At 40.4% G+C, this 25,950-nt stretch overlaps 4 protein-coding genes across 4 annotated transcripts; 2 read left to right on the top strand and 2 right to left on the bottom strand.

Annotated features, from left to right (window-relative positions):
* Positions 1-878: 878 nt before the first annotated feature.
* LOC135164513 (uncharacterized) lies at positions 879-9,630 on the bottom strand. Its single transcript, XM_064124935.1, has 4 exons — positions 9,260-9,630; positions 6,336-8,595; positions 4,820-5,576; positions 879-3,683 (listed from the first exon to the last, which is right to left on the bottom strand). Exons 1-4 carry the CDS (start codon positions 9,260-9,262, stop codon positions 3,578-3,580), a joined length of 3,126 nt encoding a protein of 1,041 aa, XP_063981005.1. The 5' UTR covers positions 9,263-9,630; the 3' UTR covers positions 879-3,577.
* A 1,211-nt stretch (positions 9,631-10,841) lies between these two features.
* LOC135164512 (splicing factor 3B subunit 3) lies at positions 10,842-19,234 on the bottom strand. The gene is made up of 8 exons (XM_064124934.1): positions 19,074-19,234; positions 18,353-18,847; positions 16,852-17,687; positions 16,328-16,496; positions 15,550-15,701; positions 13,916-14,071; positions 12,539-13,620; positions 10,842-12,121 (listed from the first exon to the last, which is right to left on the bottom strand). The coding sequence occupies exons 2-8, from the start codon at positions 18,747-18,749 to the stop codon at positions 11,254-11,256; spliced, it is 3,660 nt and encodes a 1,219-aa protein (XP_063981004.1). The 5' UTR covers positions 18,750-18,847; positions 19,074-19,234; the 3' UTR covers positions 10,842-11,253.
* Positions 19,077-21,660, top strand: LOC135164786 (SAP30-binding protein-like). The gene is made up of 9 exons (XM_064125456.1): positions 19,077-19,231; positions 19,376-19,422; positions 19,521-19,649; positions 19,758-19,811; positions 20,016-20,039; positions 20,312-20,335; positions 20,437-20,467; positions 20,515-20,544; positions 20,619-21,660. Exons 1-9 carry the CDS (start codon positions 19,077-19,079, stop codon positions 21,478-21,480), a joined length of 1,356 nt encoding a protein of 451 aa, XP_063981526.1. The 3' UTR covers positions 21,481-21,660.
* A 232-nt stretch (positions 21,661-21,892) lies between these two features.
* LOC135164514 (SAP30-binding protein-like) lies at positions 21,893-25,321 on the top strand. Its single transcript, XM_064124936.1, has 2 exons — positions 21,893-22,300; positions 22,394-25,321. The coding sequence occupies exon 2, from the start codon at positions 22,648-22,650 to the stop codon at positions 23,659-23,661; it is 1,014 nt and encodes a 337-aa protein (XP_063981006.1). The 5' UTR covers positions 21,893-22,300; positions 22,394-22,647; the 3' UTR covers positions 23,662-25,321.
* Positions 25,322-25,950: the final 629 nt, after the last annotated feature.

Genomic DNA, 25,950 nt, shown 5'->3' with positions numbered 1-25,950 from the left:
AATTACGTTATTTTAGTTTCGATTGTTGATTTCGGAGTTTTGTCCTTCTATCTTACAGTAAGGTGCAACATTTTCTACTAAAATAAAAATAGTTTTTTGTTTCCTAGTCCTTTAAATGTGGTACAAACGTAACACAAAGTGCTCACAAAATTCTAGGATACCAGTAAATTTGTTTCGCTATTTTTTTCTGCATTTTCGTTTTTCGTTCGTTCTCACTAAAATAAATTTTATTTTTATCTCGAGGTTTAACGTTTATTCACTGCGTTTGGTTTATTGAGTCAATTAATCTGGTGCTTTTTTTGCCATTGATTCATTTTACGCGCAGTTATCGTTAGATGTTTTTATGGCAGTTATGAATTTTCAGAGTGTGGTGTCTTTATTTTAAATTTTTTATATTGTTGATTATGTCAAAAAGATGAGGTATAGCTTAAATTAAATGCTGAAGTGGTCATTCGAAAAAGTCACTATTGTTCCACTTGAATTGAGTTTTAATGTTTCTCTTTTCGTTTAATAGTCGTTTCTTATTCATCCTCGTTTAATGAGTACTTCGTAACATCACGTTTATGGATCCTGTAATACTTTTCATTGTCATTTGATCTCGTTATAACTCGCCATTTGTCCCTTCGGTTACATAGCTTGCATCCACTGCGAAATCGCCCCTTAATCACTAAATATGATCTTTATATATATCTGCATTATTAATTTATTAATATACTACGACTCTCTTCCTCGTACTTTGCTTTTCATTTTATTAATAATCTCTGGGAAATTTTATTGTTAAATGGTAAAAGATGAGCTCTGTAATGTTAATTCATTAGTGACTAGAGCCGAATCAGTGTCAAATTCTTCCCATGCGGTTTAGTACTAGCGACTATTTCGCAATAACGCAACCGTTGGTTTTTTTTTTTGAGGGTTTTAGTCACTGCAATTTTATTCGATGATCTGATGCCTTGAATGGAAAAAGCACATATTGTTACAAAAATAATTTCTTGAGCTGAATCGAAACTGATGGTGAGTTCTTTGATTTTTTAATGCGATGGTATTTTTGAAATGTTGAACGAGCGAGAAAAGTCTGAAGGAAGGGAATGAGATTATCTTGGAAATGACTGCAGGTTCTCTTCTGCATGAATTTTGTATTCATTCAATGCAAAACTCTCATTCTTCATTCACTAGTGTGAAGCTTTCACACGAATGAAAAATCAACGAAAAATAACTGCACAATGTAGGTAATTTGCGAAGTAAAGTTTAACGGCTGAATTTTTTATTTGTAATCAAGGGAAGACCGTAAAATAAAGAATTTATTTTTCCTTTCACATCGCAAGTATTCACAAACGAGTGAAAAAAAATTGTGAGCTGTTAATGAAATCCGCGGTAAATTTTCATCGTAAACCGTTGAGTAATTTTTACTACATTTTTCATGTCTTTTTTCAATGCCTTTTCCATCATTTTATTACCTGACATAAACAGTCGTGCGGTGAAAAAAAATTCGCTGCATCGCCAAATGTTAATGTTAAAATTACAAACACTTGCAGAGACTGGCACCAGGGCTGATATATTTGGCTCAAGGAATTACTTTTGTGATATCTCCAGTAATTTTTTTTACAGTGCATTGAGCCCTACGTTGCTAATGATCTCTTGCTCAGCATATTTCCTCTTCCAATCTCAATCGTATTCGTAAGTCCCTAAAATATCATCTATTAATTCACTAATTAATGAATTTTCGGTCGACGAGAAATGTGAGGAGAAGAGCGATGATGGATTCTCTAGCTTCTGACGCACGTTAAAAGTTGCATTCGTAGCTCAGAGATTTTTTTATTCATTTTTTTTATCACAGCCAAATCTATGTACATATGGTAACGCGTAGGCACACACGTACAATATGCATTTATACATATTTACCAACCGTGTATTAATGACATTATATTTTCATTGTTGATGAGCGATGAAGTTGGGAATAGTTGGCGAAGGTCGATTAAACATTCTCGGGTGGTTATAACTCACATTAATTACTTCAACAACGTGGTTTTTCTTTCACATTAAACATCTTCCATGATTACAGAGTATTAAGTAAATTTCTATAGGATTATACTGTGAATTTATCATCTTCTGTTCCTAAATTACGTGTTAATGAGTGTACATGTAGCGAGGCTAGAGTGTTTTACAGAGGAACTCTTCTCCAAAATTCCTTGACAATCGTGTGGTCTACAATTTCCCGTGAATGAGTTGAATGCAGAGATGAATAGAGATTGAAGTTGTGCAGAGTAAGATACAGTATCAAACAATAGATGTAATTAAAGGATGAAAGTAATTTGATGGAATTACCGATTAAATTTCCCCCAGTTTCACAAAGTTGTTGATGGATTTCCCTGTGGCAAAGGTGAATATGTGTGCAGTAATACTCAATTAATTACAAATTTCCAAAGTTTATTCACCTCTGCTTTGGACCCAATCACATATTGCCATCACTTATTATAATCTACCCACTCAAATCCAGTTAACAGTTGCAAAAAGCTTCACTTCCATAATTTTTCTAAATTTTTAAATATTCCCTCAACGTCGGCATTACGACGTTACGCATTGTTAATCCCTCATGATTAATCATCTACTTATGTTTTGACGACGTTGTACCATAATCATCGCACGATAGAAAGAAGAACTATATAATAACTTCATAAATGTCATCTATGACAAATCTACATTATACTTTCCAACGTTATGGAATAACGACTCAGTGGCTCTATGACTTTGTCTCCATTCGCTCTCGTTTAACTTTACGATATCCTAGTATGTGTGTATGAAGTCAAGGGGTAAATTTCACCTGCCAATTGGTTTTTACTCTGTCTCCTCATCCACTCCCTCCCTATCTATCTCAACCCTTTCCCGTCCCTCTCTGTCATCAAAGAGGAACAATTATTTTAACGTGTAACTCCGTCGCACCACCCTTTTATTCCATCTTCTTTTTTTTTTTACTCGTAGCAGTAAAACGCCGTCCCCTGAGGGGTAACGTTGAGGCATTTGTACCACAACAGTTTGTTTTAAAGCTTTTTTCATTGGCGAAAAAGAATTTTTTTCAACGAAAAACGAGAAATGAAATTGTTTTTCTCTCTTCATTCGATTACAGCGAACCCGATGACGTTAGAGAGAGGGGGAGGAAGAGGAGGAGGACGGGGGGGGGGAGGGAGAAGCCGCAGAAAATAAAATTCAATGGTCAAGGCAGAGTGAATCGACACTTCGTGTTAGTCCGAAGTTCGTAGAACGAAAAAAGAGGCAATGAATGGAGGCAAAAAATTCTCGGGGATGAAAAAAAAAATCAGCAACTTTCATTAAGAATTCGTGTACGTATGTCAATGGCACTCGTTAAAGAATGCCAATGTTGTTCCCCCCCTCTTCCATTTCTCCTTCGCTTTCCTCATTTGCCTTGAATTAATTACGACAAAGTACGATGGAGTTTAAATTAGTGGACGGTGAAACCAGCAGCAGTAGCACGAGAATGAACGTGTGTTATGTGTGAAGTGGGAAGCTAAACAGTGGTCTCCCGGTCAACGTGAATGTACTCCACGAAGCCGGGAGGCGTTTGTCAGGATGAGCCAAGTAATGATTCCTCGGTTGGTGCTCTTCGCGGTGTAGCTCCTGATCTCCTGAGACTCTCGTCATTGTAGAGCCTTTTAGCGCGCGCTTTTGATCTAAAAATTTATCAAAGGTAAACATTTCATTATTCAAATGTTCCATTAAGGTCTACCAAGGGATAAAGTGAATGGTGGTTGTTAATAGAATTTTTGTCTGTTTCAATAATGGAAAATGGTTTTCCAGTTTCAATTTGATTACTTTACGGAATGGAAAAACAAACAGAAAGTGTAAACACTCCGTCACTTCCGCAACTGTGCAAAGATAGGGAGGCAGCTGAGTTATAAGAAGTCTGTCTAAATAATTCAAGGGAATACTCTCTCCCAACCTACTCGGGGGTAGTGCAAATTTTATGGGGTAACATGCTTTTCACTCTGTAAAGTCTCTGGAAAACTGGCTTCTTCTCTTCATATGTATGTAATGTTTTGAAACAGTAGCCCTTAATCCTGTCTCGTGAAAGCTACATTAACTATGGTGATGCTTGTTACTTGACTCAATCAATGTATTCCAAAATATAGAGAAATTGCAAAAAAGAAGGAAACAATTCACCATAAATAGCGCTAGATGCTCATGGGAAAGGTGTCAGTTAACCCTTCAACGCTTTTTTTCCACTCCCATCGGAATATATGATTTTATTCATCTTTGTTTCTGAAACATTTCTTCTTTATTACTCTACCCTTTCAAATTTTTACGACTTGTTTCCATCCCACCCTCGCCCTCTTGTACTGCATTCACCGAAGAACAAGGGAAACCCTCAATTGCGGAAAAAACCTTGCCCAGGTACAGCCGTTTCTTTTACGAGACACCTGCTCAACATGTTCAACCATTTTATGCGAGATGTCTTCACGCCCGGGAAATCGTAAAATTGCGAGTATCAGAAAATTCAGTGACCAAATTGAGAATCAAGCCCAAGTCCCTCGCATATTAATGCGCACATTCTAGCCAACGAAAAAAGGGCGACTGCAGAAATATGTCTCGCTTCAATCAAAATAGTATATTGTAATATTCAGTAGACTTCATAATTGGGCGCAAAAAAGCTTTTCGTCGAGCTCCGGAGTCATTTTTCTTCATGTACTTATTTCACGTACGTCTTCTGGAGAATAATATGACACGATTGAGGGAAAGTCAGACGATGTAGATGCAATACGGTACATATAAAGCCCTCGGGGAAAAAAATAAGTGCTCTCATACGTACTTGCACATGAGGATACTCAGAAGGCATGCGAAGGCGGTGAGGATACCGGCACCAGCGGCTACGACGAGCCACATGCCAGGGGGTAGAAGACCGAGTAATCTTGCACCACTGCCACAATTCGCCTCGTCATATCCCGAGGGGCAGTGAATTCTTCCATCACACCAGAGACTCGGGGCAATACAAGCTCCAATCTCAGGACACGTATGCAGGCAATCACCCGTACCAATAGTTTCATTCTCACTGACACGTCCTGGAAGACGTAACTGTCTACGAAGGGCTGAACGTGTCTTTGATATCTCAAGCCACGATGCTGCCGCTTGTCCCGGCTCTCTGGCAACAAAATCGATGAGAAGTGCTGCCGGACGTGCCGGTGACAGCCATCTCTCATCAGAATTACCAGCTGTCAGCAGCCACTCCTCAGAGAATACGTGCACCGTGTAATCACGTGCACCCGGCTCTGCTGGACAAACAACCTTGAGTAATTTTGCGGGCCAACCAGAGTAAAGGAGAATTCTATTTGCTGTTGGACACTTTGGTGTTGTCTCCGAGGTGTCTGATGGCTGTTGATGTTGCGTAAATGATGACGATGTAGTTGACACAGGTGGTGATGGTGTTGGTGGTGGCTCAAGGGGTAAAAACCAACCCCAAGTGAGCACGAAAAGTGAACGATTGTCTCTAGCTTCCACAAGCCACGGCATACCCTCGCAATAAATATCTGGACGAGACAGTGGAGGCACCACGAATCTCAATTCCCCACCTGTGACGAATAAATTTTACCAACCATGAAATTTACATAATTATACTTGTTAGTTGATTATGCCACCAGGCGTAGAAACTCAAGGCACACTTCTAGCACTAGCTCCCATCGAATTTCTCTTAACTAACGTCTGCCGTCTATTCACTCTAGACTCTAAGTAAGCATTATTTGTATACATATTTATAAGTACTTCGGGAGGAGGAAACCCGGATTACGGGGAGTACGAATGAATATATAGGCAGCGGGAGCATTGTACGTTGGTTCATTGCCAAAGTGGCTTATTGATAAGCACCTTGTATCGAGTAGCGTATCGTTTTATATATTGAGCTGGATTGCGGATCGTCATTCAACTGAAATACAGCAAAAATGACACTGAAAATTTGCCGGTGGAGGTAGGAATTTATGAGATTCCGATGGCTTTCAGTTGCTCATGGTCAATAGAATTCATACAGTTATTTTTGAGAGAATGATTTTCACAAAAAAAATCGAAAAAAATCAATTTTCAATATTGCTTGGGATAATGTTTTTCATGGGATGCATCGCGTCATGAGTAGTGCGAAAAAAATTCACTGAGTGCGAGTCCTTGAGGAAGTACATCAAAGTGAAAAGGTACTGAAAATTCACGATTAGTGAACTTGCGTGGCAATTTCTCTCCAACTTTCTTGTCCGTGTAAGAGACAATGAAAACGTTTCTCCTCTAATTCCCCAATCTTTTAGAAACCCCAAAGATGGTAAACACTGAACAACGAAAACTCTCACCTTCACCCCTCAGCCGTTGTTTCCTCGGGCACTCAGGCACACGGATGAGTTCAAAACTCGCATAAAAGAATAGTGTCTCAAAGTCCTCGTGCGGTGCTTGCTGATTAACGACAAAAGTAATCTCAAGTGCTTTGCCCGAAGATATATGTGTCAAAGGTAGATGTGATGTATTATCACAGAGGCATGCACGTTGTAGTTTAGCATCCCTCCACGGCACCTCGAAGAGGGTCAATTTTCCTTCTCGAGAATTGGTTTCGGTGAGACATCTGGGTCGACCAGAGTGAGGATCAGGCTCGCTGATGCAGCTCGTTGAATCACCAACTGACACATTGTGAATTGTTAAACGTACACGTTCACCAGGCCCGGCCTCAATTCTATAGGCACAGGATAAATTTTTCACCCCACCACGACCAAATAAACGAACATCCCTGGGCGATGTAATCTCACCACTCTTCACTCTCCTCCAAATTCTATTGCAAACACCATCGCCCCACTGTTCACCACCTTGAAGGGTTGAAATGAATTCATATCTCGCTTGAAAATTAACATTTCGCAGTGATGTACCCAGTAGCATTTCAGCTCGTATCGTGAGCGTAGGGGACACTGTTAAATAACTCTCCACTGGTGTACAGGGTCTTGTGGATCTTGTCAAATTTCTCAAGGCAGCGTGTGCACACAATCTCGGTGTATCATCGCACAGCGTTGTGATGAATGTACCAGTATTTGCTGGACCATCCCACAGTGTCATTTTTACGGAGCACTGGGGCGTACCAATTTCACTCTCCCGTAATGTAGATGCATTGTCTATACTACCACCCGTTAAATCCTTCTGGGAGTAGGATGAAAAATAGAGCCATACACGGTCACCTACTGAACCCCTGAGATTCCAAGTGCACACCGAGCCCAGTGGTAATGTGTGCTGTGGTGCACGAAGTATACCACTTCTTTTACTCGTATCGTTGACATAAAAATTACATCCCTGATCACCCCTTGCATAATCCAAACCATCTGAATCAACGTAAACAACTGGTATCTCCAATTCCAGTCTTAACGGCGATGAGCCCAATGGAATTGGCAGGGGTGATGAGCGAAATTCGATCAACATGGCCGGTCCACGTGCGGTTATCCTGGGAAGGGGTCCACCACAGTAAACCAATAGTATGGAATCCTCCAATCGTGGCCCATCTCGAAAAACCAAACGATCTTTTTCCGGTGGACAATCGTGCCAGACACTCAATTTATTAGTATGATTTTGTCCATTGGTGTGCCCATTATTATCCACTAGCAGTGATGAATTAGCTGTTCCATTGACTAATGAGGATGAGCCGACATGGCCAGTTAGTATTGGTGCACCAGTGGCAATATTACCTATACCACTGCCAGCCTTAACCGATATCATCGCGTGCTTGCAAGTAGGTACAAATTTTTGCCTCACTGTAATGATGCAACTGGCATTTCTCGGATACTCACCCGGATAATTTGGACTCTGCACGCGGCACTGTTTTTTATGGCATTCATAGAAATTACGTGAACAGTATGTACTGGGTACTGGTGAGCCACGTTCAATTGTTAAACCAGGTGGTCCAAGTCTTGCAACAGCCTCATTACGGGATAAAAAACGATACCTCAAGCGAAATTCAAAAGGTACTGATGAGGGCGCATGAAAGAGTCTTATTGATGCTGTTACTGTACTTGTCTCACTGTAGTATGTGGCACGTCCTTCACTAGCACCACACCATGAGCCACCGGTGAAAGGACGACCGAGATCGGAAAGTTGGAGGGAACCCTCCGGGCAACTTGCGTACACAGGCTCATCATCATCGTCACCGTTTGTTGTTTCGAGTCTACCGATGCTGAAGGCATCCCAGAAGAGTTGTACGAGTTCACCACTACTTTGTCCACCAGCGGTGAATGTCAAGTGGCATAAAAATGGTAAACGTCCCTCGGTTGGACGTGGCAATTCTAACTCGTATGTTCGTCCCTCACGGCCATGGTAAGTACGATTACATGGGGTACAGAGTGCCGGCTCATCGCTCCCATCACCGCAATCATCGTAGCCATTGCAGTATGCATCTTGTGGTACGCATCTACCATCGCGACACGTTAATTCAGCCAGATCACAGTGGCTCATTACAGTTGGTAAGCAAATTCCAAGGATTGTTATCCATATAGAATGATCGAATAATAAATCATTGAGACGTCTCCTTCTGCGTTTTCTACGCCTCCACTCTGGCCTCGGACTATCGTCCCTCTTCATCCCCTGTCAAAATTAAATGCATGAGTTATTACAGCGGCCCTTGACTAGTTTTTTCATCCTCATTCTAGCAAATGACGGAGGGAGAGGAATTTATTCGAAGGTCAACAGTTGCTAATCCTGTCGCATTATCACACCCAGTGATCATTGGTTATAATTAATAATTGTGTCACACAATCATTCTGATTTTTGCACAGACACGAAAAAACGGTGCAATTCTTTAGACTAAAAAAAAACGTTCGATTATCGTCATATCGACGAATAGTAAATTGAATTGGACGCGGGGTACTCGTAATTGAATTGATTGGTACATATGCACGTGTGAAGTGCACGAAGGAGCAAAACATACACCAATACCGATACACGTGCAACGAAGGGTAAAGCCACGCGACGGTGCAAATCCCCGTGAATAAATAATTAACACGCGACGTGATTCGACACTCGGCACTTTGCTCCAAAGAATATGGAAATGCCAATAGTAAGCAAAATCTGTGATGACAAAAGCCCACATACATATGTGCATTTAATATTGAACCAGGTCCCCAAGAGACTAATGATTCACAAGGCATCACTGAAATAACGCATTCACCCCCTCCCACCCTCTCGGGATCAGCTGGAAATGTTAAAAGGATGATAAAAAGGGTATGATATTTAAACACATTTGATTTACCATGATTGGAGGTGGGCGTTATTCTCATCACACCGTAGTAATATGATTATAAACGGTGACACTGGCGCTGTCACTTATGCACAACCACATTTGTCTCACTCTCAACATTACCATCGTCATCATCATCATCCCCATTATTTCTGTATCTCGAGTAATTATCACGGCTCGTGCACACTGGGCGCAGCATCCGTACAACTGTGTCTGTCACCCCCTGGAAACGCAGTGCAAAGGAAAAATGTTTAAAAAAAAAAAACCTACACCTACAGCCAAACGAAGGGTGAAAAAAAATACGTTAAAATCGTGAGAAGGGTGAGAGACTAACGCAGCCACCACCAGCCACCTCTAGTTCGTCACTACCCGGCTGACTCTCTGGCGTTTTCCTCCCTTATGCCTCTTCCTCAGCCATCCCATTCCCACTACTCTCCCACCCCTCTGATAACCCGAACCGCCTCTATCCCTCTTGGCGCTTCTTTCTCGCACTCCCTTTGCGCCGAACCACTGAACGACCTCAGCCAACTTGACCGCCGGCTGAATGAGAGAAGTACACCCCCTTCCTTTCGAATTTCCATCTATCCCCTTCTTTGCCAACATTCTCATCAAGTAAACCTCCCTCTCCCTCTATCATGCAGATTCGAACAAATTCGTTCCTACCACCTTTCGAACAGCACACCATGTATCCTTGGTCTCTCCAACCCTCAACCCCCACCACATTCACCACCTATTCTCCCCCTCGCCCTCAGTGTGCGCGTATTTGCACCCGTTCCCATGCGCGGAATTCCAGTGTATATACACTTGTTTACTGCGTGCAGCCAATTTCGATATCTCTCCCGGTTTTTCTTTGTCCCACCATTCGTCCATTTCTACTGCAGACACTGTCCAGTAGAAATGGAACATTGCTCTCGACTCACTACCCCGCATTCTCACCACGTACTGTCAATTTTTATTGCTGTCGCGCTTGATTTTTCTCGCTTTTCTTCTATTTTACAGGGTTCCTTTTTTAGGCATCTTTTTGCCGTAGCTGCCATACAACGAAGACGCAGATGGTTGCGCCAGAGTTCCTCGTGGTCGAGCGCTAGGCCGAGTGTCTCGAGCTTGCCTCTGGGCGCGATAGAATCGATCGCCGGCGTGTGTGTCCTTCTCCTCGTTCTCTCTTGGGCTCTCGGGCTTTTACCAATCGCGTATATAATGCGAAAACACGTTGTATATATCTGAAAACCATTTGAACCCCTCCCCCCCAAGTACTGATACTTGATGGAATTTCACAGTCGTGCTCGAGCTTTTGCCCTCTTCCACAGACGTTTCAAGCACTCAAAAGGCCTGACTCACTTCATGCTCCATGGGAAAAGATTTCTACGATTCAATCTGTTCTCCCCCTTCTTTTAGTTCCCTTTCCGACCTTATCCTCGTTTTGTATTTTTTTTTCGACTTGTGTCCCTTGTGCTTGGGCTGAAGAAAACCATTCCAACAGCCGCGCGTTTTGTTTGCGCAACGAAATCAGGTCGAGGGTGAGTTGACGAAAAAAAAATGAGAATAAAAAGAAATGGAAGAATCGGCAGGGTGTGTAGAAAAGCCAAGAAATGTGTTTTTCATGTGTAGTTACGGTTCCTTTATTCTTAAATCATTACAATACTATTCATAATAAATATTTTTCTTCCAGCACACGCGAAGGTTTTTAATTTTATACAAATTTTTCATCTGCATACTGTTGCAGCACGCTACAATGGTTCGAAATCCAGGGGGGAATACAAACACCGATGATAACACATTCGTTCAAATATTTACAATGCACCGTGGGTCAGAAAAAAATGAATGGGATGAAAGAGAAGGTATGAGAAGCAGAGAATGTATCATCGTCAACTGAATTTGCGTCAGCTGAAGCCATAAAATAGCAAATAAAAACTTCAGTCTTGTCGTTCAAATAATGTATCCACGAACTAAAGGAATGAGTAAAACCAAAAATGAATTGATAATAAAAGGGATTTTGTGTCACTCCCTTAGAATGCGTATCGTGTTCTAACATCTTCGAGTTTCTTGGATACTTCGGATGACGTTCTCTCAAGATCACCAGCGATACTCTTCTGCTTTGATGGCTCAATGGAATTGAATTGCTCGCAAAGATCACCGTCGATGACATTCTTTACTGGATAGTAGTACGAACGGAAAGAGAGATGATCCCTTCCACATAAAGGTGGATGTTCAGATCTCATGTGCATCTCGAGATGCTGAAAGAAATCGTGATCCTCGTGGCTAGTGAATGGCACTAGTACACCAACAGTGCCACTGAGTGTCGTATATACGAGACTCTCTGAGCCCCCAGGTATGAGTGTAGCTTTTTGCAATGACATAACAGTCTCACCGATGTGAAAACAAGCAACAGTATCGGCTTTTTGACTGGCTCCATTGAGCAAACCGCGATCCCATAGTGCCTTGTTACCAGTCGGATCCTCATCAACATCATCATTTATACCGCTGGCCAGTCTGACCACAGCAATATTACCAAATTTATCAGCTGTTGCAACTGTATCGTAATCCAATACACAAGTGGTAGTTATCCATCTTGGATGTGTGTCATCCGCAAATACAATTAATTGATTCTCCTGTCGTTTGTACCTGACTGCATACACGGACTCCTGTACATCGCTGACGTAAATCCTCTGTCCAACGGCATTTATCGATACTACAGCATTTGGTATGTGTTTATTTTCACATTTACGTAAAAGTTTCTTCTTTCCCATATCATACAATCGTAGCATTCTACCAACTCCCACCAGCACACGTCCCTGATACGAGCATATTGCAAGTGGAACTTCGTCCACGGGGGTTTTGTGAAGCAGTTCAATGCTTGTGCCCTCAGGATTGACTCTGTAACAATAGATTTTTCATTCAATGAAATTGTTGAAAAAAACTGTACTCAACGGTGCGAATAAAGGGGGAATGAACTCAGTACTGCAGGTTTATCATCAATTTCGACAGTTCGTGTGATATTGTCATCATAGAAGTTTTGGTTAATCAAAACTAATCAGAATTGGCCCAGACATTCAACTATTGGAAATGAATTCGAAATTTATCAACAACAAAGCTGAACAATCTATAGAAATTTTTGTTCCAAATCCTCACCGCTCTCTTTCTCTTTTCCATCTAGCCTGATTGGAATTTTAAAAATAAACTGTGCCCCAAAAAAAAGGTATTCATTAAAAGCCGGGCATTGAACGCTAGAACTCTTATAAACTATTATGAAGCCAAGCGCTCAAACAAAAAGCAAAAGTTCATTAAACTCACTTGTATGTGTAGAGAAATCCTCCATTACTAATTCTCGGATTAAGCTGGTACTCCTTAGCAACTCCAACAATCAAGAACAATTGATCTCCCTGATTGGCAAATTTAACCATAGCTAAGCACAGCGCTGCATAATTCTGCTCCAATCGATGCACCTCGAATGTGTCCCCAGTGGTGGGTGCCATAATTTTAATGAGTGAAGCCCAGAGTCCCGGGCCAGCTCTCGGTGCACCGAAAATTGCCTCATTGGGCTCTTCAGATAGAAATGCCTCAGCCAATTCTCTGGCAACAGCTGCCTCCTCAGTACCAGCAGCTTCCTGCATCTCCTCAGCCATTTGTAAACGTCTCTGCTGCTTGGTCTCCTCAGTATAAGCATTGTGCTCAGTCTCAAGGACAATGAGATGTGCAGAGTCATTGTGAATTGCAAACTTTCTTGGTGTATACTCAAGTGGAAAGCTCACTTGATTGAACACAGCCCCCAACTTTTCTAGTGCTAAAATTCTCAATGTATTGGTTGATATAGCAACAATGCCCTCAGGACACTGCTCTGAACTAAAGCCAGATGCAAACTCAAGACTCTCATACGATAATGGAGTCAAGTGAAAACGATTTTGATAATAATAACTCAGCCATGACCTGCTGCTCATAGCTAATACCGCTTGATTACCCTGCATACGGATGCGAAAGAGTTTAACGGGTCTTGAGCCGAGATATCTAGTTCTCGTGTCAGCCAAGTCACCGGATATTGGATCGAGCATGGTTCTCAAGAGTACACCATTCTGAAGGCCGATATTAAGATAGAGACTGGTTTGTTGTTGGATGGATTCATCATCGGAGCTGCCCATGTCCTTGGACGCTCCCATTTCCACGATGCAAAGGCTCTCAGCAGCTGCTGGAAGTGCTTGCATACTCCTTGGGGCTAGGCAGTCCGAGGGATCGAGGGAGATTATTCTCACCGTGTTGTCCTGAAGACCAACCGCCAAAAACCACGAGCGTTGTTCACCACTTGCTACATTCCCCAGTGCCATGCACATCACCTCCGATGGCATCTTCTTGCGCTCCGTATACTCGTTCAATTGTCCCGTCTGTAATGTAAAGAGAAGGGGCTTATTCACTTGAGGGAGTAATGACCTCATCTTCTTGAGCATCAAAGTGGTGTAATTGTAAGCTCTATTATCACAGCACGAGTGGTTTTCTCGTGGCTGACTGAATTCATCGAGCCCAAAGTGGCTCTTCGCATTCTTTACGTCTCGTAGACCATTCATCCCTGAGGGAAAGCCACCGAGAGAACAATAAATGCGGTATTTTTTTTCTTCTTATTCAGATTTTTGTTTTGACAAACGTTTCATTCGAAAGATACAATGGAGAACAATTTCTTACCGGATCCATTTCAAAGTAGACCAATTCTCCTCCTGTCAGAGCGATTACAACTTGTCGCTGATTCACGGCGCATTTAACAATCGTCTTTTTGCCAGGTGCTTTCCACTCGTTGACACGCTTGTCGGCACGAATGTGACGAATACCGTCAGGGTAAACCTTGAAAGGGTAATTGAATATACATGTTAGTTTTGGAGACATGAACAGGAATTGTTGCCTAGTGTTTTTTTTCGATTTAGTTACGCTTGCTTTTCAGTGCGACATTGAGAAATCCTTTTATACCGTGAATGGCATTATTCCAGATAGCATGAGGCTGAATTTAGTCTGAAGTTGGAGGGAAACTTTTTCATATGGAATATAGCAGAAACATGAACGTTGACGGAAAAATTGGGATTTTTGGCGAAGGAAATTCATAACCCAGAGAATTATAAAAACAGAAAATCCAGAACAATCAAAGGCTAAATACCCAATAGGAACGACACGAGTACATAACGAAAGTACCAAATAGTATAATATTCCTCCCATAGTTGTCAGAAATATTCATAAAGGAATTCTTTTGAATGGAAAAGAGATAATGATCTGGTAGGATCGTTCCTATAGTTGAACATCCAATCCTATCAGCGCTATATGGTGCATCACCATACGACAAGCTCAAAAAAAATCAATGTCAATGTTTGCGACAGACATAGGGGCTTTTTGAAAGTCAAACTAGGTACGTCTCTGTGGTGGAACCAAAGTAATTACGAATACTCAGATGTAGAATTTTCATCATTTGAGAAATATGGCAATCTATTCGTTTATTGATGAACAAGTAAGGGGTTTCAAAGAGGAATTAATACATTTTCGACAAATATCTCTACTTAATATCATATTGAAGTACCCTTTGCGCGAAAACGGTACAGCAGATATGAAAATGAAATATCCTTTGGTAATGTAGACTGAAAGGTAAAAAAAAACTTTCTCAAACATGTCTTGTTTGAACTAAAAGAATAGCAAGCATAAAATGAGTATTTGATTTTAATTTGAAAGTTTTAAACATGAACGAAACCGTGCTTTTCCAAGCTGGAATTTTCTCTTATAAAAGCCAGTTTGTCAAAGAATATTTTATTCATCAATTTTTAAAATGCTTTAACAATTGTTTAATAAATGACTCAATATGTTCTGTGTGATAATTGAATAGTACAACTAAAAAGCCATTATTTCTTACTCAATATAAAATAAAAATACTTGTCCAGAGAAATTTTAAAAAATTTAGAAAATACTTCCAAAAGCTGTCGAATATCTTTTTTATCCAGCCGATTACTCCTCGCATTATACCGTGAACGATTGCGTAACGAAATAGCTATAATCCTCTCACAATTGTCAGTAGTATTGACAAAGGGATTTTTCTGAATGGGTAAGAGATAATAATCCCATAATATCACTCCATTTGCTGGATGGAAAATCTCATTATCCTGAATTATTGATGTGTACGAGCCATTTTACCAGGAGTATTGCAATGATATCCACAATGCTCCAACGATGCGTGAACTCCAGTTAATCTCGCACATAAAAGCGACCGACACGCGGATGATACCAGGTGCCGGAGATACCGCAGTGCAACGACAGTTAATTAAATTCATTAAAGTTTAACTCACCTGTACAAGTGCATCTTCACCGAGTGCTGAACAACTGAGGGTTGGCGTTGTGCCGAGAAATCCAGAGTCCGTCACCTCCTCAACAGTCTCACCAATGCTAAGCACTAGTGTTGCATTGACGAAAGACACTATGATGTATGCATCATACTCCTCTGTAACCGAAATCACACGATTTGTCTAGATTACAAGGATTTTGAGTGGTTCATTGCGGGCTTAAGTGCCCTGGTATTTAAGTTTCATCCGCACTCGGTTGATTGATGAGCATGATTTAAAGAATTGCTTTTCTCTCTCTCTCGGGTCTTAGAGATTTTTTTTCATGTCGACTGTCCCTCGAGAGTTTCTTACCTCTTGGACTGTCTGGACTTGGAGCCATCAACCCTTAGCACGCAGGCAGCCTGAAAGAGATAACTGGTGTTTGATAAGAGTGTATCAAGCCACCAGGTTTGTTACTATCCTTTTTTTTAGATTTTAGGTACTAGTTAAACGACCTTTTCATTTGGACATTTGATGTTTTCGGGTCTTAAAAATCTAGGGATAGCCACCCAAATAATGGAAGTCATAAAAACATTATACCCTCTGTGAGTCCATAGTACTCCTTAAATTTTATCTCTGAATAGTTAATTTTTAGTTCGCATTTCGTAGTATTTAGCTTTCAACGCGCGGATTCAGTCCTTTGTTTCTTGGCTCACGATTTAATCTTGAATTGGGGCGCATAGAAACACGAATTCTAGTAGAAAATGAATGAAACAAAAGTGGAGTCTTAAAAAATACAACTAACCATCAACTCTCCTCTTCACTGTCCATACAGCATTGGGATTACCAGGAAGTTCGCTCACAGCCATTTCAGATACTTCGAGTCCGTGTCTCAACACTCGGAGCGTTGATCTTGGTCCTCTGCCACAGGCAATATATAGCTGTGGAGTGTCCTCGTTTGCCAAATCTGCAACCTAGATATGCAAATTCATTTTTATCTCCCATTTCCTTTTGCTATTTCCCATGGGTCAAAAGGGGTGTAAAAATAAAATTGAGCAAGATGAGACATGTTATTTTTCGAGTTCACTTCGATTTGCAAGAGAGAACACAAATCAAAGGCGACGAAAATTGTTTTATCTTGCACCAATTCACAGAGGAACAATAATTAAGAGTATTGGGCCTCTACTTGTCGGTGCAACCTCTTCACCAGAACATTTTCAAAAAAAAAAACAGTTCCGTCGAATGACAACAGAACTCTTTTGATTTATCTCTACATCCATTAGTTTATCTCTCATTTCCATGAAAATAAAGATGAAATATTTTTTTTACCTGACACGCTAGAATCGGAGACAAACTGTCCATCTCATCCACCAGAACTAAATTTCTCAGCGGTCTGGGAGCAAAAAAGAACGTGTCACCTTCCTCCAGAGGCATGGCAGAGCTGAACTCTGGCTCGTCATCGTCATCTCCAAGATGTGCTATCTGATACAAATAATGATTGCCAAATTCTGAGGCCACAAATAAAAATCCAGTCTTCAGAACGCACATGCTGGTGGCGACTGGCACAGTATCGAAATACTTGAGTTTAATCTCAGTGACCATGTCCTCGTCAGTCTCCAGAGTGATCTTGAATATGTCACCTTGTTCAGTCTGAGCCAGGAAGAAGAACATACTCTTGGTCTTGTGAGTGGCTGAACACACGAAGATCATGCCCCTCTCTGGATCGTCAAGATCGTTCCGTCTTCTTGGAATGGGACAACGAATGTCGTGCTGGTCCCCAAGATTCTTATAGGTCAGATAGTTCTCGGAGCAAATGAGAACACCACTGGGGCCATCATTGCCACCAGGCACTGAAACCAAGAAGTTAGCGTGTTCCTCCAGAGGTTCACTGTATTTTCTGACTACGTGGTTCAGCCCAAGGTCTAGCTCGTAGAGAGTCAATGTCTGTTGGGTCTTGACTGCAGCGTCACCAGTGGGATCGCTGTCTGCCTCCTCATAATCAATTTCTAGACAGGCAAACATTGGATTCTCGAATCCAACGTCCACACCAACTGTGTGGTAGACTAGGGTGTTACTTTTGTGGGCTTCCAAGGGTGAGGAGATGGTTAGACGAGCCTCTGGGTCTCGGTTAAGGATGTACACGAGCTTCTGCTTCTCGATGGCACCTAGGAAATTTAATAATTTCGATGGATTAGTTTAACTGCTGAACTGAATGATAATTTTGGGCTTGTTCAGGGAAGATTTCAGCATCTGATGTGTATAATCAATGTAATTCAGGTGAAACACGGACAGAATAGATCATCATAAAATAATTAAGTCATTTTTCTTACTAATTGAGGTTATGGATAAAATTTCGTTGCGGCAAGTATGAGTGAGGATAGTGAAATGGACTCAATTGCATAATTTTTATTTCTAAATAGTGGAATCAATTAAGAAATCGCAGCTTCATTACATTAAAAAAAAATTATATTTTCAATTTTCTCACTTCTCGCAGTGTCACGCAAAACCTCAATTAGAATTTTCATTCCTAGCCTGGCACTTCGTTCAAAGGTCCTTCAACTCCAACTTTTAATGACTGAAGTAGTTTCAAGAAAAGTTGTATCGAAGTCTTGAGAAAAACTTTCTGAACATCCCATGTACCAGGGGAATGGTGCTGACGCGGAAAAAAGGTTTAAGTCGACTTGAATCTCTTGACTTAATAGCAAGTATTTAGCCATTTATGTTAATTCTCAAGATATTCATTAAAAAATTATAGTCAGAGCTGACTTGAACCGTTTTACCGCTATTCTACTGGAATAATTGAAATTAAAAATTAAAGAAAAATATGTACCAATCATAACAGCTCGTCCCTTAGGATCAATGGCGAGATATTGTCCAGGTACAATCCTCCTGCATCCACTCTTTCCGAATGTCTCCTGGTGCACTTTCTCAAAGATATTCTTAGCAGGGATGTACTCCAGGATAACGATCCTCCCGGAGTCAGAGCCAACTACAATATAGTCTTTGGTGCCTCCAGTCAACCTGAACGCCATCAACGATCTGATTATTCCAAAGACCTCGACTGTGAGGACTGTGTGAACTTTTCCAGTCGTAGGGTCAGGTCTCAGGAGCTCCAGGGATTTGCCCCTGGAGACCAGAATCTCCTGCATTTTACTGCCGGAGAAGTTACCGTGGACCGCATGGGTTATGCCTGTGGCACGCTGGAGGGTTAAATTGTACAGGTACATGTTGAGCTACGGCTATTGGCGTCTTCAATTCATCAAATTGGTCAAATGCCACGCACACCCGTGCTGGGGTGCGCTAGACTGGCATGGCGTCCCTCATGCTACAGAAACAAAAGTAAATCAATCAAAAAATAATAAATAAATGATAAATAAAAGAGCTGTTTATTCCGAAAATTCAAGAAAAAGAACAGTCGCCCAATTAATTATCTACGCATCGTCGCGAAATACTCTCCTCGGAATTATCATTTTTTTTTCAATTATGGATTAATTATTCGTAGTAATATTGACTGGAGCATGTAAAAATAATATCGATGGATAATATTTTACCTCATGGATGAACTCAGGAGAGAAACAATCGTCGATGTTTCTAGATTACTTTTAGGAGTGAAACTGAAAAATCGTCAGCAGAGTTGTACTGTGCCGGCGACGATACTTCGTGAAATGGAGGAATGGGGTGGAAGGAAACAATGGGATGCGTCCCGGATGTGAGTCGTAAGTCGCTCAATGGTGAGCAGCCTTAAGCCTCAGACTTGAGCGAGTTCTCAGTAGAGGGCCAGACGCCCGCCATTTTTGAGATGGCGTCTGGTGATTCATAAGAATTAAATTTGTAAATTTAAATTTATTTAAAGGAGGGTTTTGGCCACGCCCTTTGGGGGAATCCCCAGTATCATAAAATGTACAAATATTCAAATATTTTTTTGGAGCACTGGGCTTTCCCTTTCCTTTCCTGCCTTAATTTCCAAGCTTGGTAATTGTCTGTTCTTTCCTATGAAGATTACCAAAGTTCACCTTTTGTGTCTAACGCGCTTAGTGTAATCCATTTACCTGAGTACTTACTGGTGGACGCCAGGCGCCAAAATGTCGGGATTTTATTACATGTAATTAAGCCATCCTCATTGATGGGCGAGTCACTACTGCTTTTACTACCCCTGATCGTCCCCGCCCCGTAGTTAATTAGTTAAATCCCCTCCACTCCAGCAATAGTTGATACCTGACCAATATTTCTCGCAGGTACTGAGAACTTAGCAATTAGACCGGTCAGGCACTTCAGCTACGACTTCGTAGGTGCAAACATCTCCGCGACGCTATAACCCTAAAGGCTTAGGACATATACAGTGATTTTTGTACGTGTGATTTGAATCTGTAGTTCAGCACCGCCACGAACAGTTCTTACCCTCGTGTATAAATTATTGGACAAAGACAAGCAGCAGCGACAAAAGGTGGTACCTTTTCCTTTTTGTGGGCACTCCTAACCTCTCCAACTCGCAGTCTACGTACTAATCAAAGTCTATGGTTAGTCACTCCCAGTGTAGTTCAATTTCAGTGTCTTCAACGTTCTCGAACGTTTATTCAGCTTGTTTTTTAAAATATTTTCCGCAATAATTAAAAACCGACTTTTCCGTTAGAATAATTACCAAGACACCGGAAAATAATAAGAACATTGCTCGTACGATTTGCGAATGAGTGTCTTCGAAAACAACATAACGTTTAGTTCCCCCGTTTCATTTGTTTATAACAATTTCGTTATTGATTCGCATTAAAAAAAATCAACGACCTCGTACAAGTGACCCTGGGAGCGGAATCAAAGGGTGAGTTATTGTGTTTGTGACGTACAAAACTAGTAAAATCTGAACGAGTTTCTAACCTCTTTTCACCTTGTACATCTGTATGTATAATTTTTTTGTTGCAGAGGGAGTTCCTAATTTTGGTCAACACAAGAGGCACGGCTACAGCTCTTACACGAAATAAATAACACGCATTAATTAAGTAATCAAATAAAAAATCAAAAGTTAGTCTGGTGAGTTCGATCCCAACATATTGTTCAGTAGCAAACGGTGAATCTCAAAGCTAACTATCAATGTCTGTACAAAGTATAGCTCTAGCATCTCTAGCAGTCGCCTATTCCGACTCGGAGGGTGAGGATGATGTTGATGTCGATGATGAGGCTAATACAGCACCATCCCAGGCGGCTGCCCCCCATAATAAACAGGTTGGTCAGCCCCAGGGTATTGTCAGTCCCATATTTGCAAAGTCCGCAACAAACTCCCCAACATTTCCACAGACAAATAATTTAAATGTAAATGTTACACCGATAAAATTACACCAATTAGTTTCGTATGGTGTTGACGATTCAGTTGTTCGTCAAGAGGAAGTGAGTGTAATTCCAGATGAAATTGCCGATAAACCATCGGCATCGCTTCAGGAGGATATATACCTAGATGATCTCATACCGCCTGAGCCACCGGGCGAGTGCCCAGCAGATTTGCAGGAAAAAATCACTACACTTCATAGAAAAATGGAGACTGGGGGATTAGACTTGTCTCGCATCATCGAACAGAGAAAAGACTTTAAAAATCCGTCAATTTACTCAAAACTTATTTCATTTTGTAGGATTAATGAGTTAGGTACAAATTATCCGCCGGAATACTTTGATCCATTCAAGTGGGAACAGGAATCGTACTACGAGGAGCTCGGAAAGGTCCAAGATGCGGCCATGGAGAAACTAGCGAAGAAAGTAAAGTCTAAGGCGGAGGTGACTCCTGTCACTGTTAAAAGGCCCATTTCTGTGGCTATTACGGCTGTTGAGGAGAGTAGAAGGAAAGTTGGAAAGTGGGATCAAGTGACTACGGCCACCGCTTCGACGAAGACAACTGTAGTATCAAGTACAGCTGCGAATGATAAAAAATGTAAAGTTATTGTTGCTTTTGGTTCGGTGCAGAAAAGACGATTGTAAAATACTGTAGGATATTTCAAATAATTTAATTTTTGTACAACGACAATACCTCTGTAAATATGGAAATATATTTTAATATTGAATTTAGTGCGTAGTTTTGTTAAATTGTATGACGCGAAGTGCGTAGAAAAGGAAATGGAAGGAGGAAGGATTATAATAAATTAATAATTGGTTTAAAAATTGACGATTTTTTTCATTTATTGACATTGATTAGTACTTTCTTTCAATTCACAGAATGTGTAAAACCAAATTTACTGGAAGCTTGTTGAATTTTTTAAATAATAATATTTTTCATATAATATTGAATTGTTCAATTTGTAATGGATAATCGGAAAAATTTGAATGATGACACTAGCTCGTTCGTTGCATACAGAAGCTAAGGATTCACCAGCGCCAGAACTTCTCCAATTCGTCACATTTTTATGGAGCACAAAATGGCGTCCGGAAACGTTGATCAGTATCGTACGCTTAGTGTGTTTTTAATTTTCTAAAATTATTTCCACGAGTCAAGTAACAAATTAACATCACTGGATAAATTCAGTGCTTCATCAAGTAACCAACATACCATTAATATCCAACCGAAACCTCAGTACTCGTGAATAATACATGAAATACCTAGACATTTTCCTGTAACGTTTTGATTTCGTAATCCAGCGAAACAGTGTGGACTAAAAATCATTGTTATTCCGTGCTAGTGAGTAAAAACAAACGATCCGGACGATTTAGTGCCAGACAATCTATGGATTAGCCCAGTAGCTGTGATGTTCAAGAACCTTATGGATTAAGCCTCAGCACCAATTTAACGTGCTTGGAATAAGAGGTAAGAAGTTAATTGCCGCAATGACAACGTGTTATGGTCGCCTCCACCCCTAACCTAAAAGCTGTCATTAACACTTGGACCCCCTTCTTCCAGATCAATAGATAAACATTCCAGTGAGGGGCATCTTCAATTACGATTCGAGCACAAACTGGAAAGAATTAATGTCAAAAAAAAACACTGACCCCTTGATTTTTATGAATTTTTTTTACTTCCTCAAGTCAATTCTTTCCACTAGTTTCGTTCGTAATTGAGAGTCCAAAAAAATCATCAAGATACAACGGTACACCGGTGAGTTCCAACACAAAATATTGATTGGTAGCTCAAAGGACACTCAAAGCCAACTAACAATGTCTGTACAAAGTGTTGCTCTGGCATCTCTAACGGCCACCTACACCGACTCCGAGGGTGAGGATGGTGTGGATGAAGAACAGCAGGAGAATGCAAAGGCACCCATCGGGGCTGGTCCTCATAATTCCCAAGTCGGTCAGCCCCAGGGTATCAGCAGTCCCAAATCTGGTAGATCAGCATCAAATAGCCCCAACGTTGACACCAGTATTGGGAGCAAGACAGTATCAATGTTGTCAAATCCACCCATCCTAGTTACCGATGTAACGTCCAAGGTCCAACGTTTAGTTTCATATTTTGATGACAGTCTTGTCTCCGATGACGAGGGTACAGCGACAGTTAATAGCGAGGTGGTCAATGTACATCACATGGAAAATGGCCTTACCTCGATTAAACTAGAGCCGTCACCCTCGATACTGGGAGAATTAGTTTCAGATGCGGTTGGTGATAATGATGGTGACATTGATGGTATCACAATACCACCGGAACCAACTGGTCAGTGTCCAATTGAATTGCAGGATAAAATAACTGTACTTTTTAGGAAAATGGAGAGCGGTGGTTTGGATATGAATAAATTAATACAACTCCGAAAGGATTTTAGAAATCCATCGATTTATGAAAAACTTATACAATTTTGTAGTATCAATGAATTAGGTACTAACTATTCACCTGAGAGATTTGATCCATTCAAGTGGGGTAAGGACTCCTACTACGAGGAATTGGCCAAAGTACAGAAAACGGAGATGGACAAGCTCGAAAAGGCGAGAAAGGAGAAGACGAAAATTGAAATAGTCTCCGGTACAGCAAAACGACCCAATAGTTCGACAACGACCGCGGAAGACGATGCCAAGAAGAGAAAAAGCAAGTGGGATCAAGTTGCCACTGGTACAACAACAACCGTCAAACCTACAATGTTGTTGTCACAACCGACCTTAACTACACTCACGTCATCAGCATCTGGACAAAAACCCACTGTCATATCGGCGTTTGGTTCGTTACCAAAGAAAAGACTGTAACATATACATTATCTGCTTATCACTAAGATTGCTAATATTGTGTACATATATACATAGAGATACTTATATTGTATATCCCATGATGCCATTTTTTTTGTACTCAACGTCTGAAAGTCGAGGACGACAGGGGAATTTTCAATCATTATTTATTTTTTCAAAGCCCTCAATTTGATATTAATGTTTTGCAGAATTTCTTTTTTTTATTATTGGGTGGATTTAGTTAATTGATATTTGTTTTGTGTTGACACATTCCAGTTTCAGAACAGGAAGATTGGACGTTCTTTGGCTATTGACTTTCAGGATATTGATTAATTGCTCATTCATCATTGGTTACTGCATGATTTATTGTCATCTTATTTTATCGATTGTAAATGAATAATTATGAGTAATAGGATTATTTGATTTGATTATTGAAGTCGATGATGGGAGAAAGGGAAAATTTTTAGGTTGAGCAATGCAAGAGTCAATATCTATTTGACCTCTGAGTAGCGGATATGTCATTGCTGTGGATCAATTTGATTAAATTTTCATTATTGTATTTTTTTGTAAAGTAACTGCAGGAAAACATGCAAAATTACAATCAATTCTGCGAAGCAATGAAGGGAAACACAATTGATGAATCAATATATTTTTTCAAAAGACGACAATTGCTGTTGCATCCGAGGTATTCTATACTGCCGTACTATGTTGGATAATTGTTGATGCAAATAAATTCATTATTGGAAATGAAAAATATAACGAGAACAACATTTTTAGCTGTCTCGGTGTTATGACGGCCCTAGGACGTACTTTGTCGTGTGATCAATGTTCGAGAGCATAAATCAACTCTTGTTTGTTAAGAGTTGTTGTACCTCAATTTTTAATGGAAATTGGCAACTCCACAATTTTTCACCTTATTCATCATGATCTCATGTTTTATAGTTATCTAGTTAATTTTATTTATGCTGAATATTGAACATTGATTAGCCTCATTGATAAGCTTTCATTTGGATCGAAAAACTGACCATGAGAAATGCAAAATTATATCGAATGCCAATTATTGGAAGGTGAAAGAAGAGCAATGGGTGCAATTTGTAGTTGGAATTTAGTGCAAATGTTATTGCGTTTCTCAAACAAAACCTCAATTAATGCAGAAACAATGAAATTCATCAAATCCTTGAGTCTAGTGGAAATGTGCGGTGAGAAACAGCGTAATAATTCTGTTTGTTGTGGTTAATGGATAGAACAAAAATTTGTGGAGAAAAAATTGAGAAATGAATATGTAGTTTTTACTGTACAATGTTTCATTGAAATGTTATTGCCTGAGCACGGAAATGCGCGAATCTATTGAAATTAATGCCGCTAAGACAAAATTGTCCAAAAGAACTTATTTATTGAAAGTGTACAATGCATTAGGAAAGCGGTATACCTAAAAAACCATAAACTGCAATTTTTACATGAGATTAAACGTTGACAAGTGAAATATTGTGGTGGAAAACGCACTGTGTTACGGGGACAATGAAAACTGCACAATTTGAAAGCAATTAAATTGTATGTGTCACTGATTTCTGTGTACTCGAGTGTGAGAAACGAACGAAAAAAAAGAAACTGAAAACAAAAACAAAAAAATCACTTCTAAAGAGAACAAGGTGTATATAAAATATTTTTAAATAATGAAAAAGGTCTCTTCTTTACTATTTTCCTCGCCCTCGCGTTATCTGGCTTGTTATGTTTTGATAAATTTGATCCTGATAAAGTTAACAGGTCCATTGATTCGAGTTTTCAAAATAAATATAAAATGAGAGATTCATCTAACTGGGAATATGATGGTTTCCTCAATGTCAAGAATATTTGAACTATACCGTAAAGAAATATTTCAACTCACAATCACTAAAAAAATAATGGCATTTGAACTGGTCCTGTAATTGACCTGCTGACCCGTCTTCGAAAGTCCGTGATAGGGCCTAGGGTGGTTGATAATACAAGCCTGGAATTCAAAGGCCTCTGTAGGCAAGATGCATCGGTCGATGTAAAGAGTCCTCGTTGGAGATGTCTCAAGCCGTCGCTCCGTGAATGGTGAGTGGTCAGGCTCTCCGATTAATTTACGTCATCAACCTCCTGCATTTGCACTGACATTGATATCGGACCCTTGGCATGGCCAAAGGTGGATGACTTGCGATGGATGATCTAGCATTGCCCGGGAATTCATGTGACTACATTCGAATGTTATCACATTTTTCTTCCCCATCAAGGAAAAACCCCGATTCTTCTTCATTTCAGCCCTGATTTATGTCATTCAAGAATTACAAA

This window comes from Diachasmimorpha longicaudata, chromosome 7, assembly GCF_034640455.1.
Source record: "Diachasmimorpha longicaudata isolate KC_UGA_2023 chromosome 7, iyDiaLong2, whole genome shotgun sequence".
NCBI classification, from domain to species: Eukaryota; Metazoa; Arthropoda; class Insecta; order Hymenoptera; family Braconidae; genus Diachasmimorpha; species Diachasmimorpha longicaudata.
The sequence above is the reverse complement of the archived record's forward strand: the minus strand, read 5'-3'. Positions and strand labels throughout refer to the sequence as shown.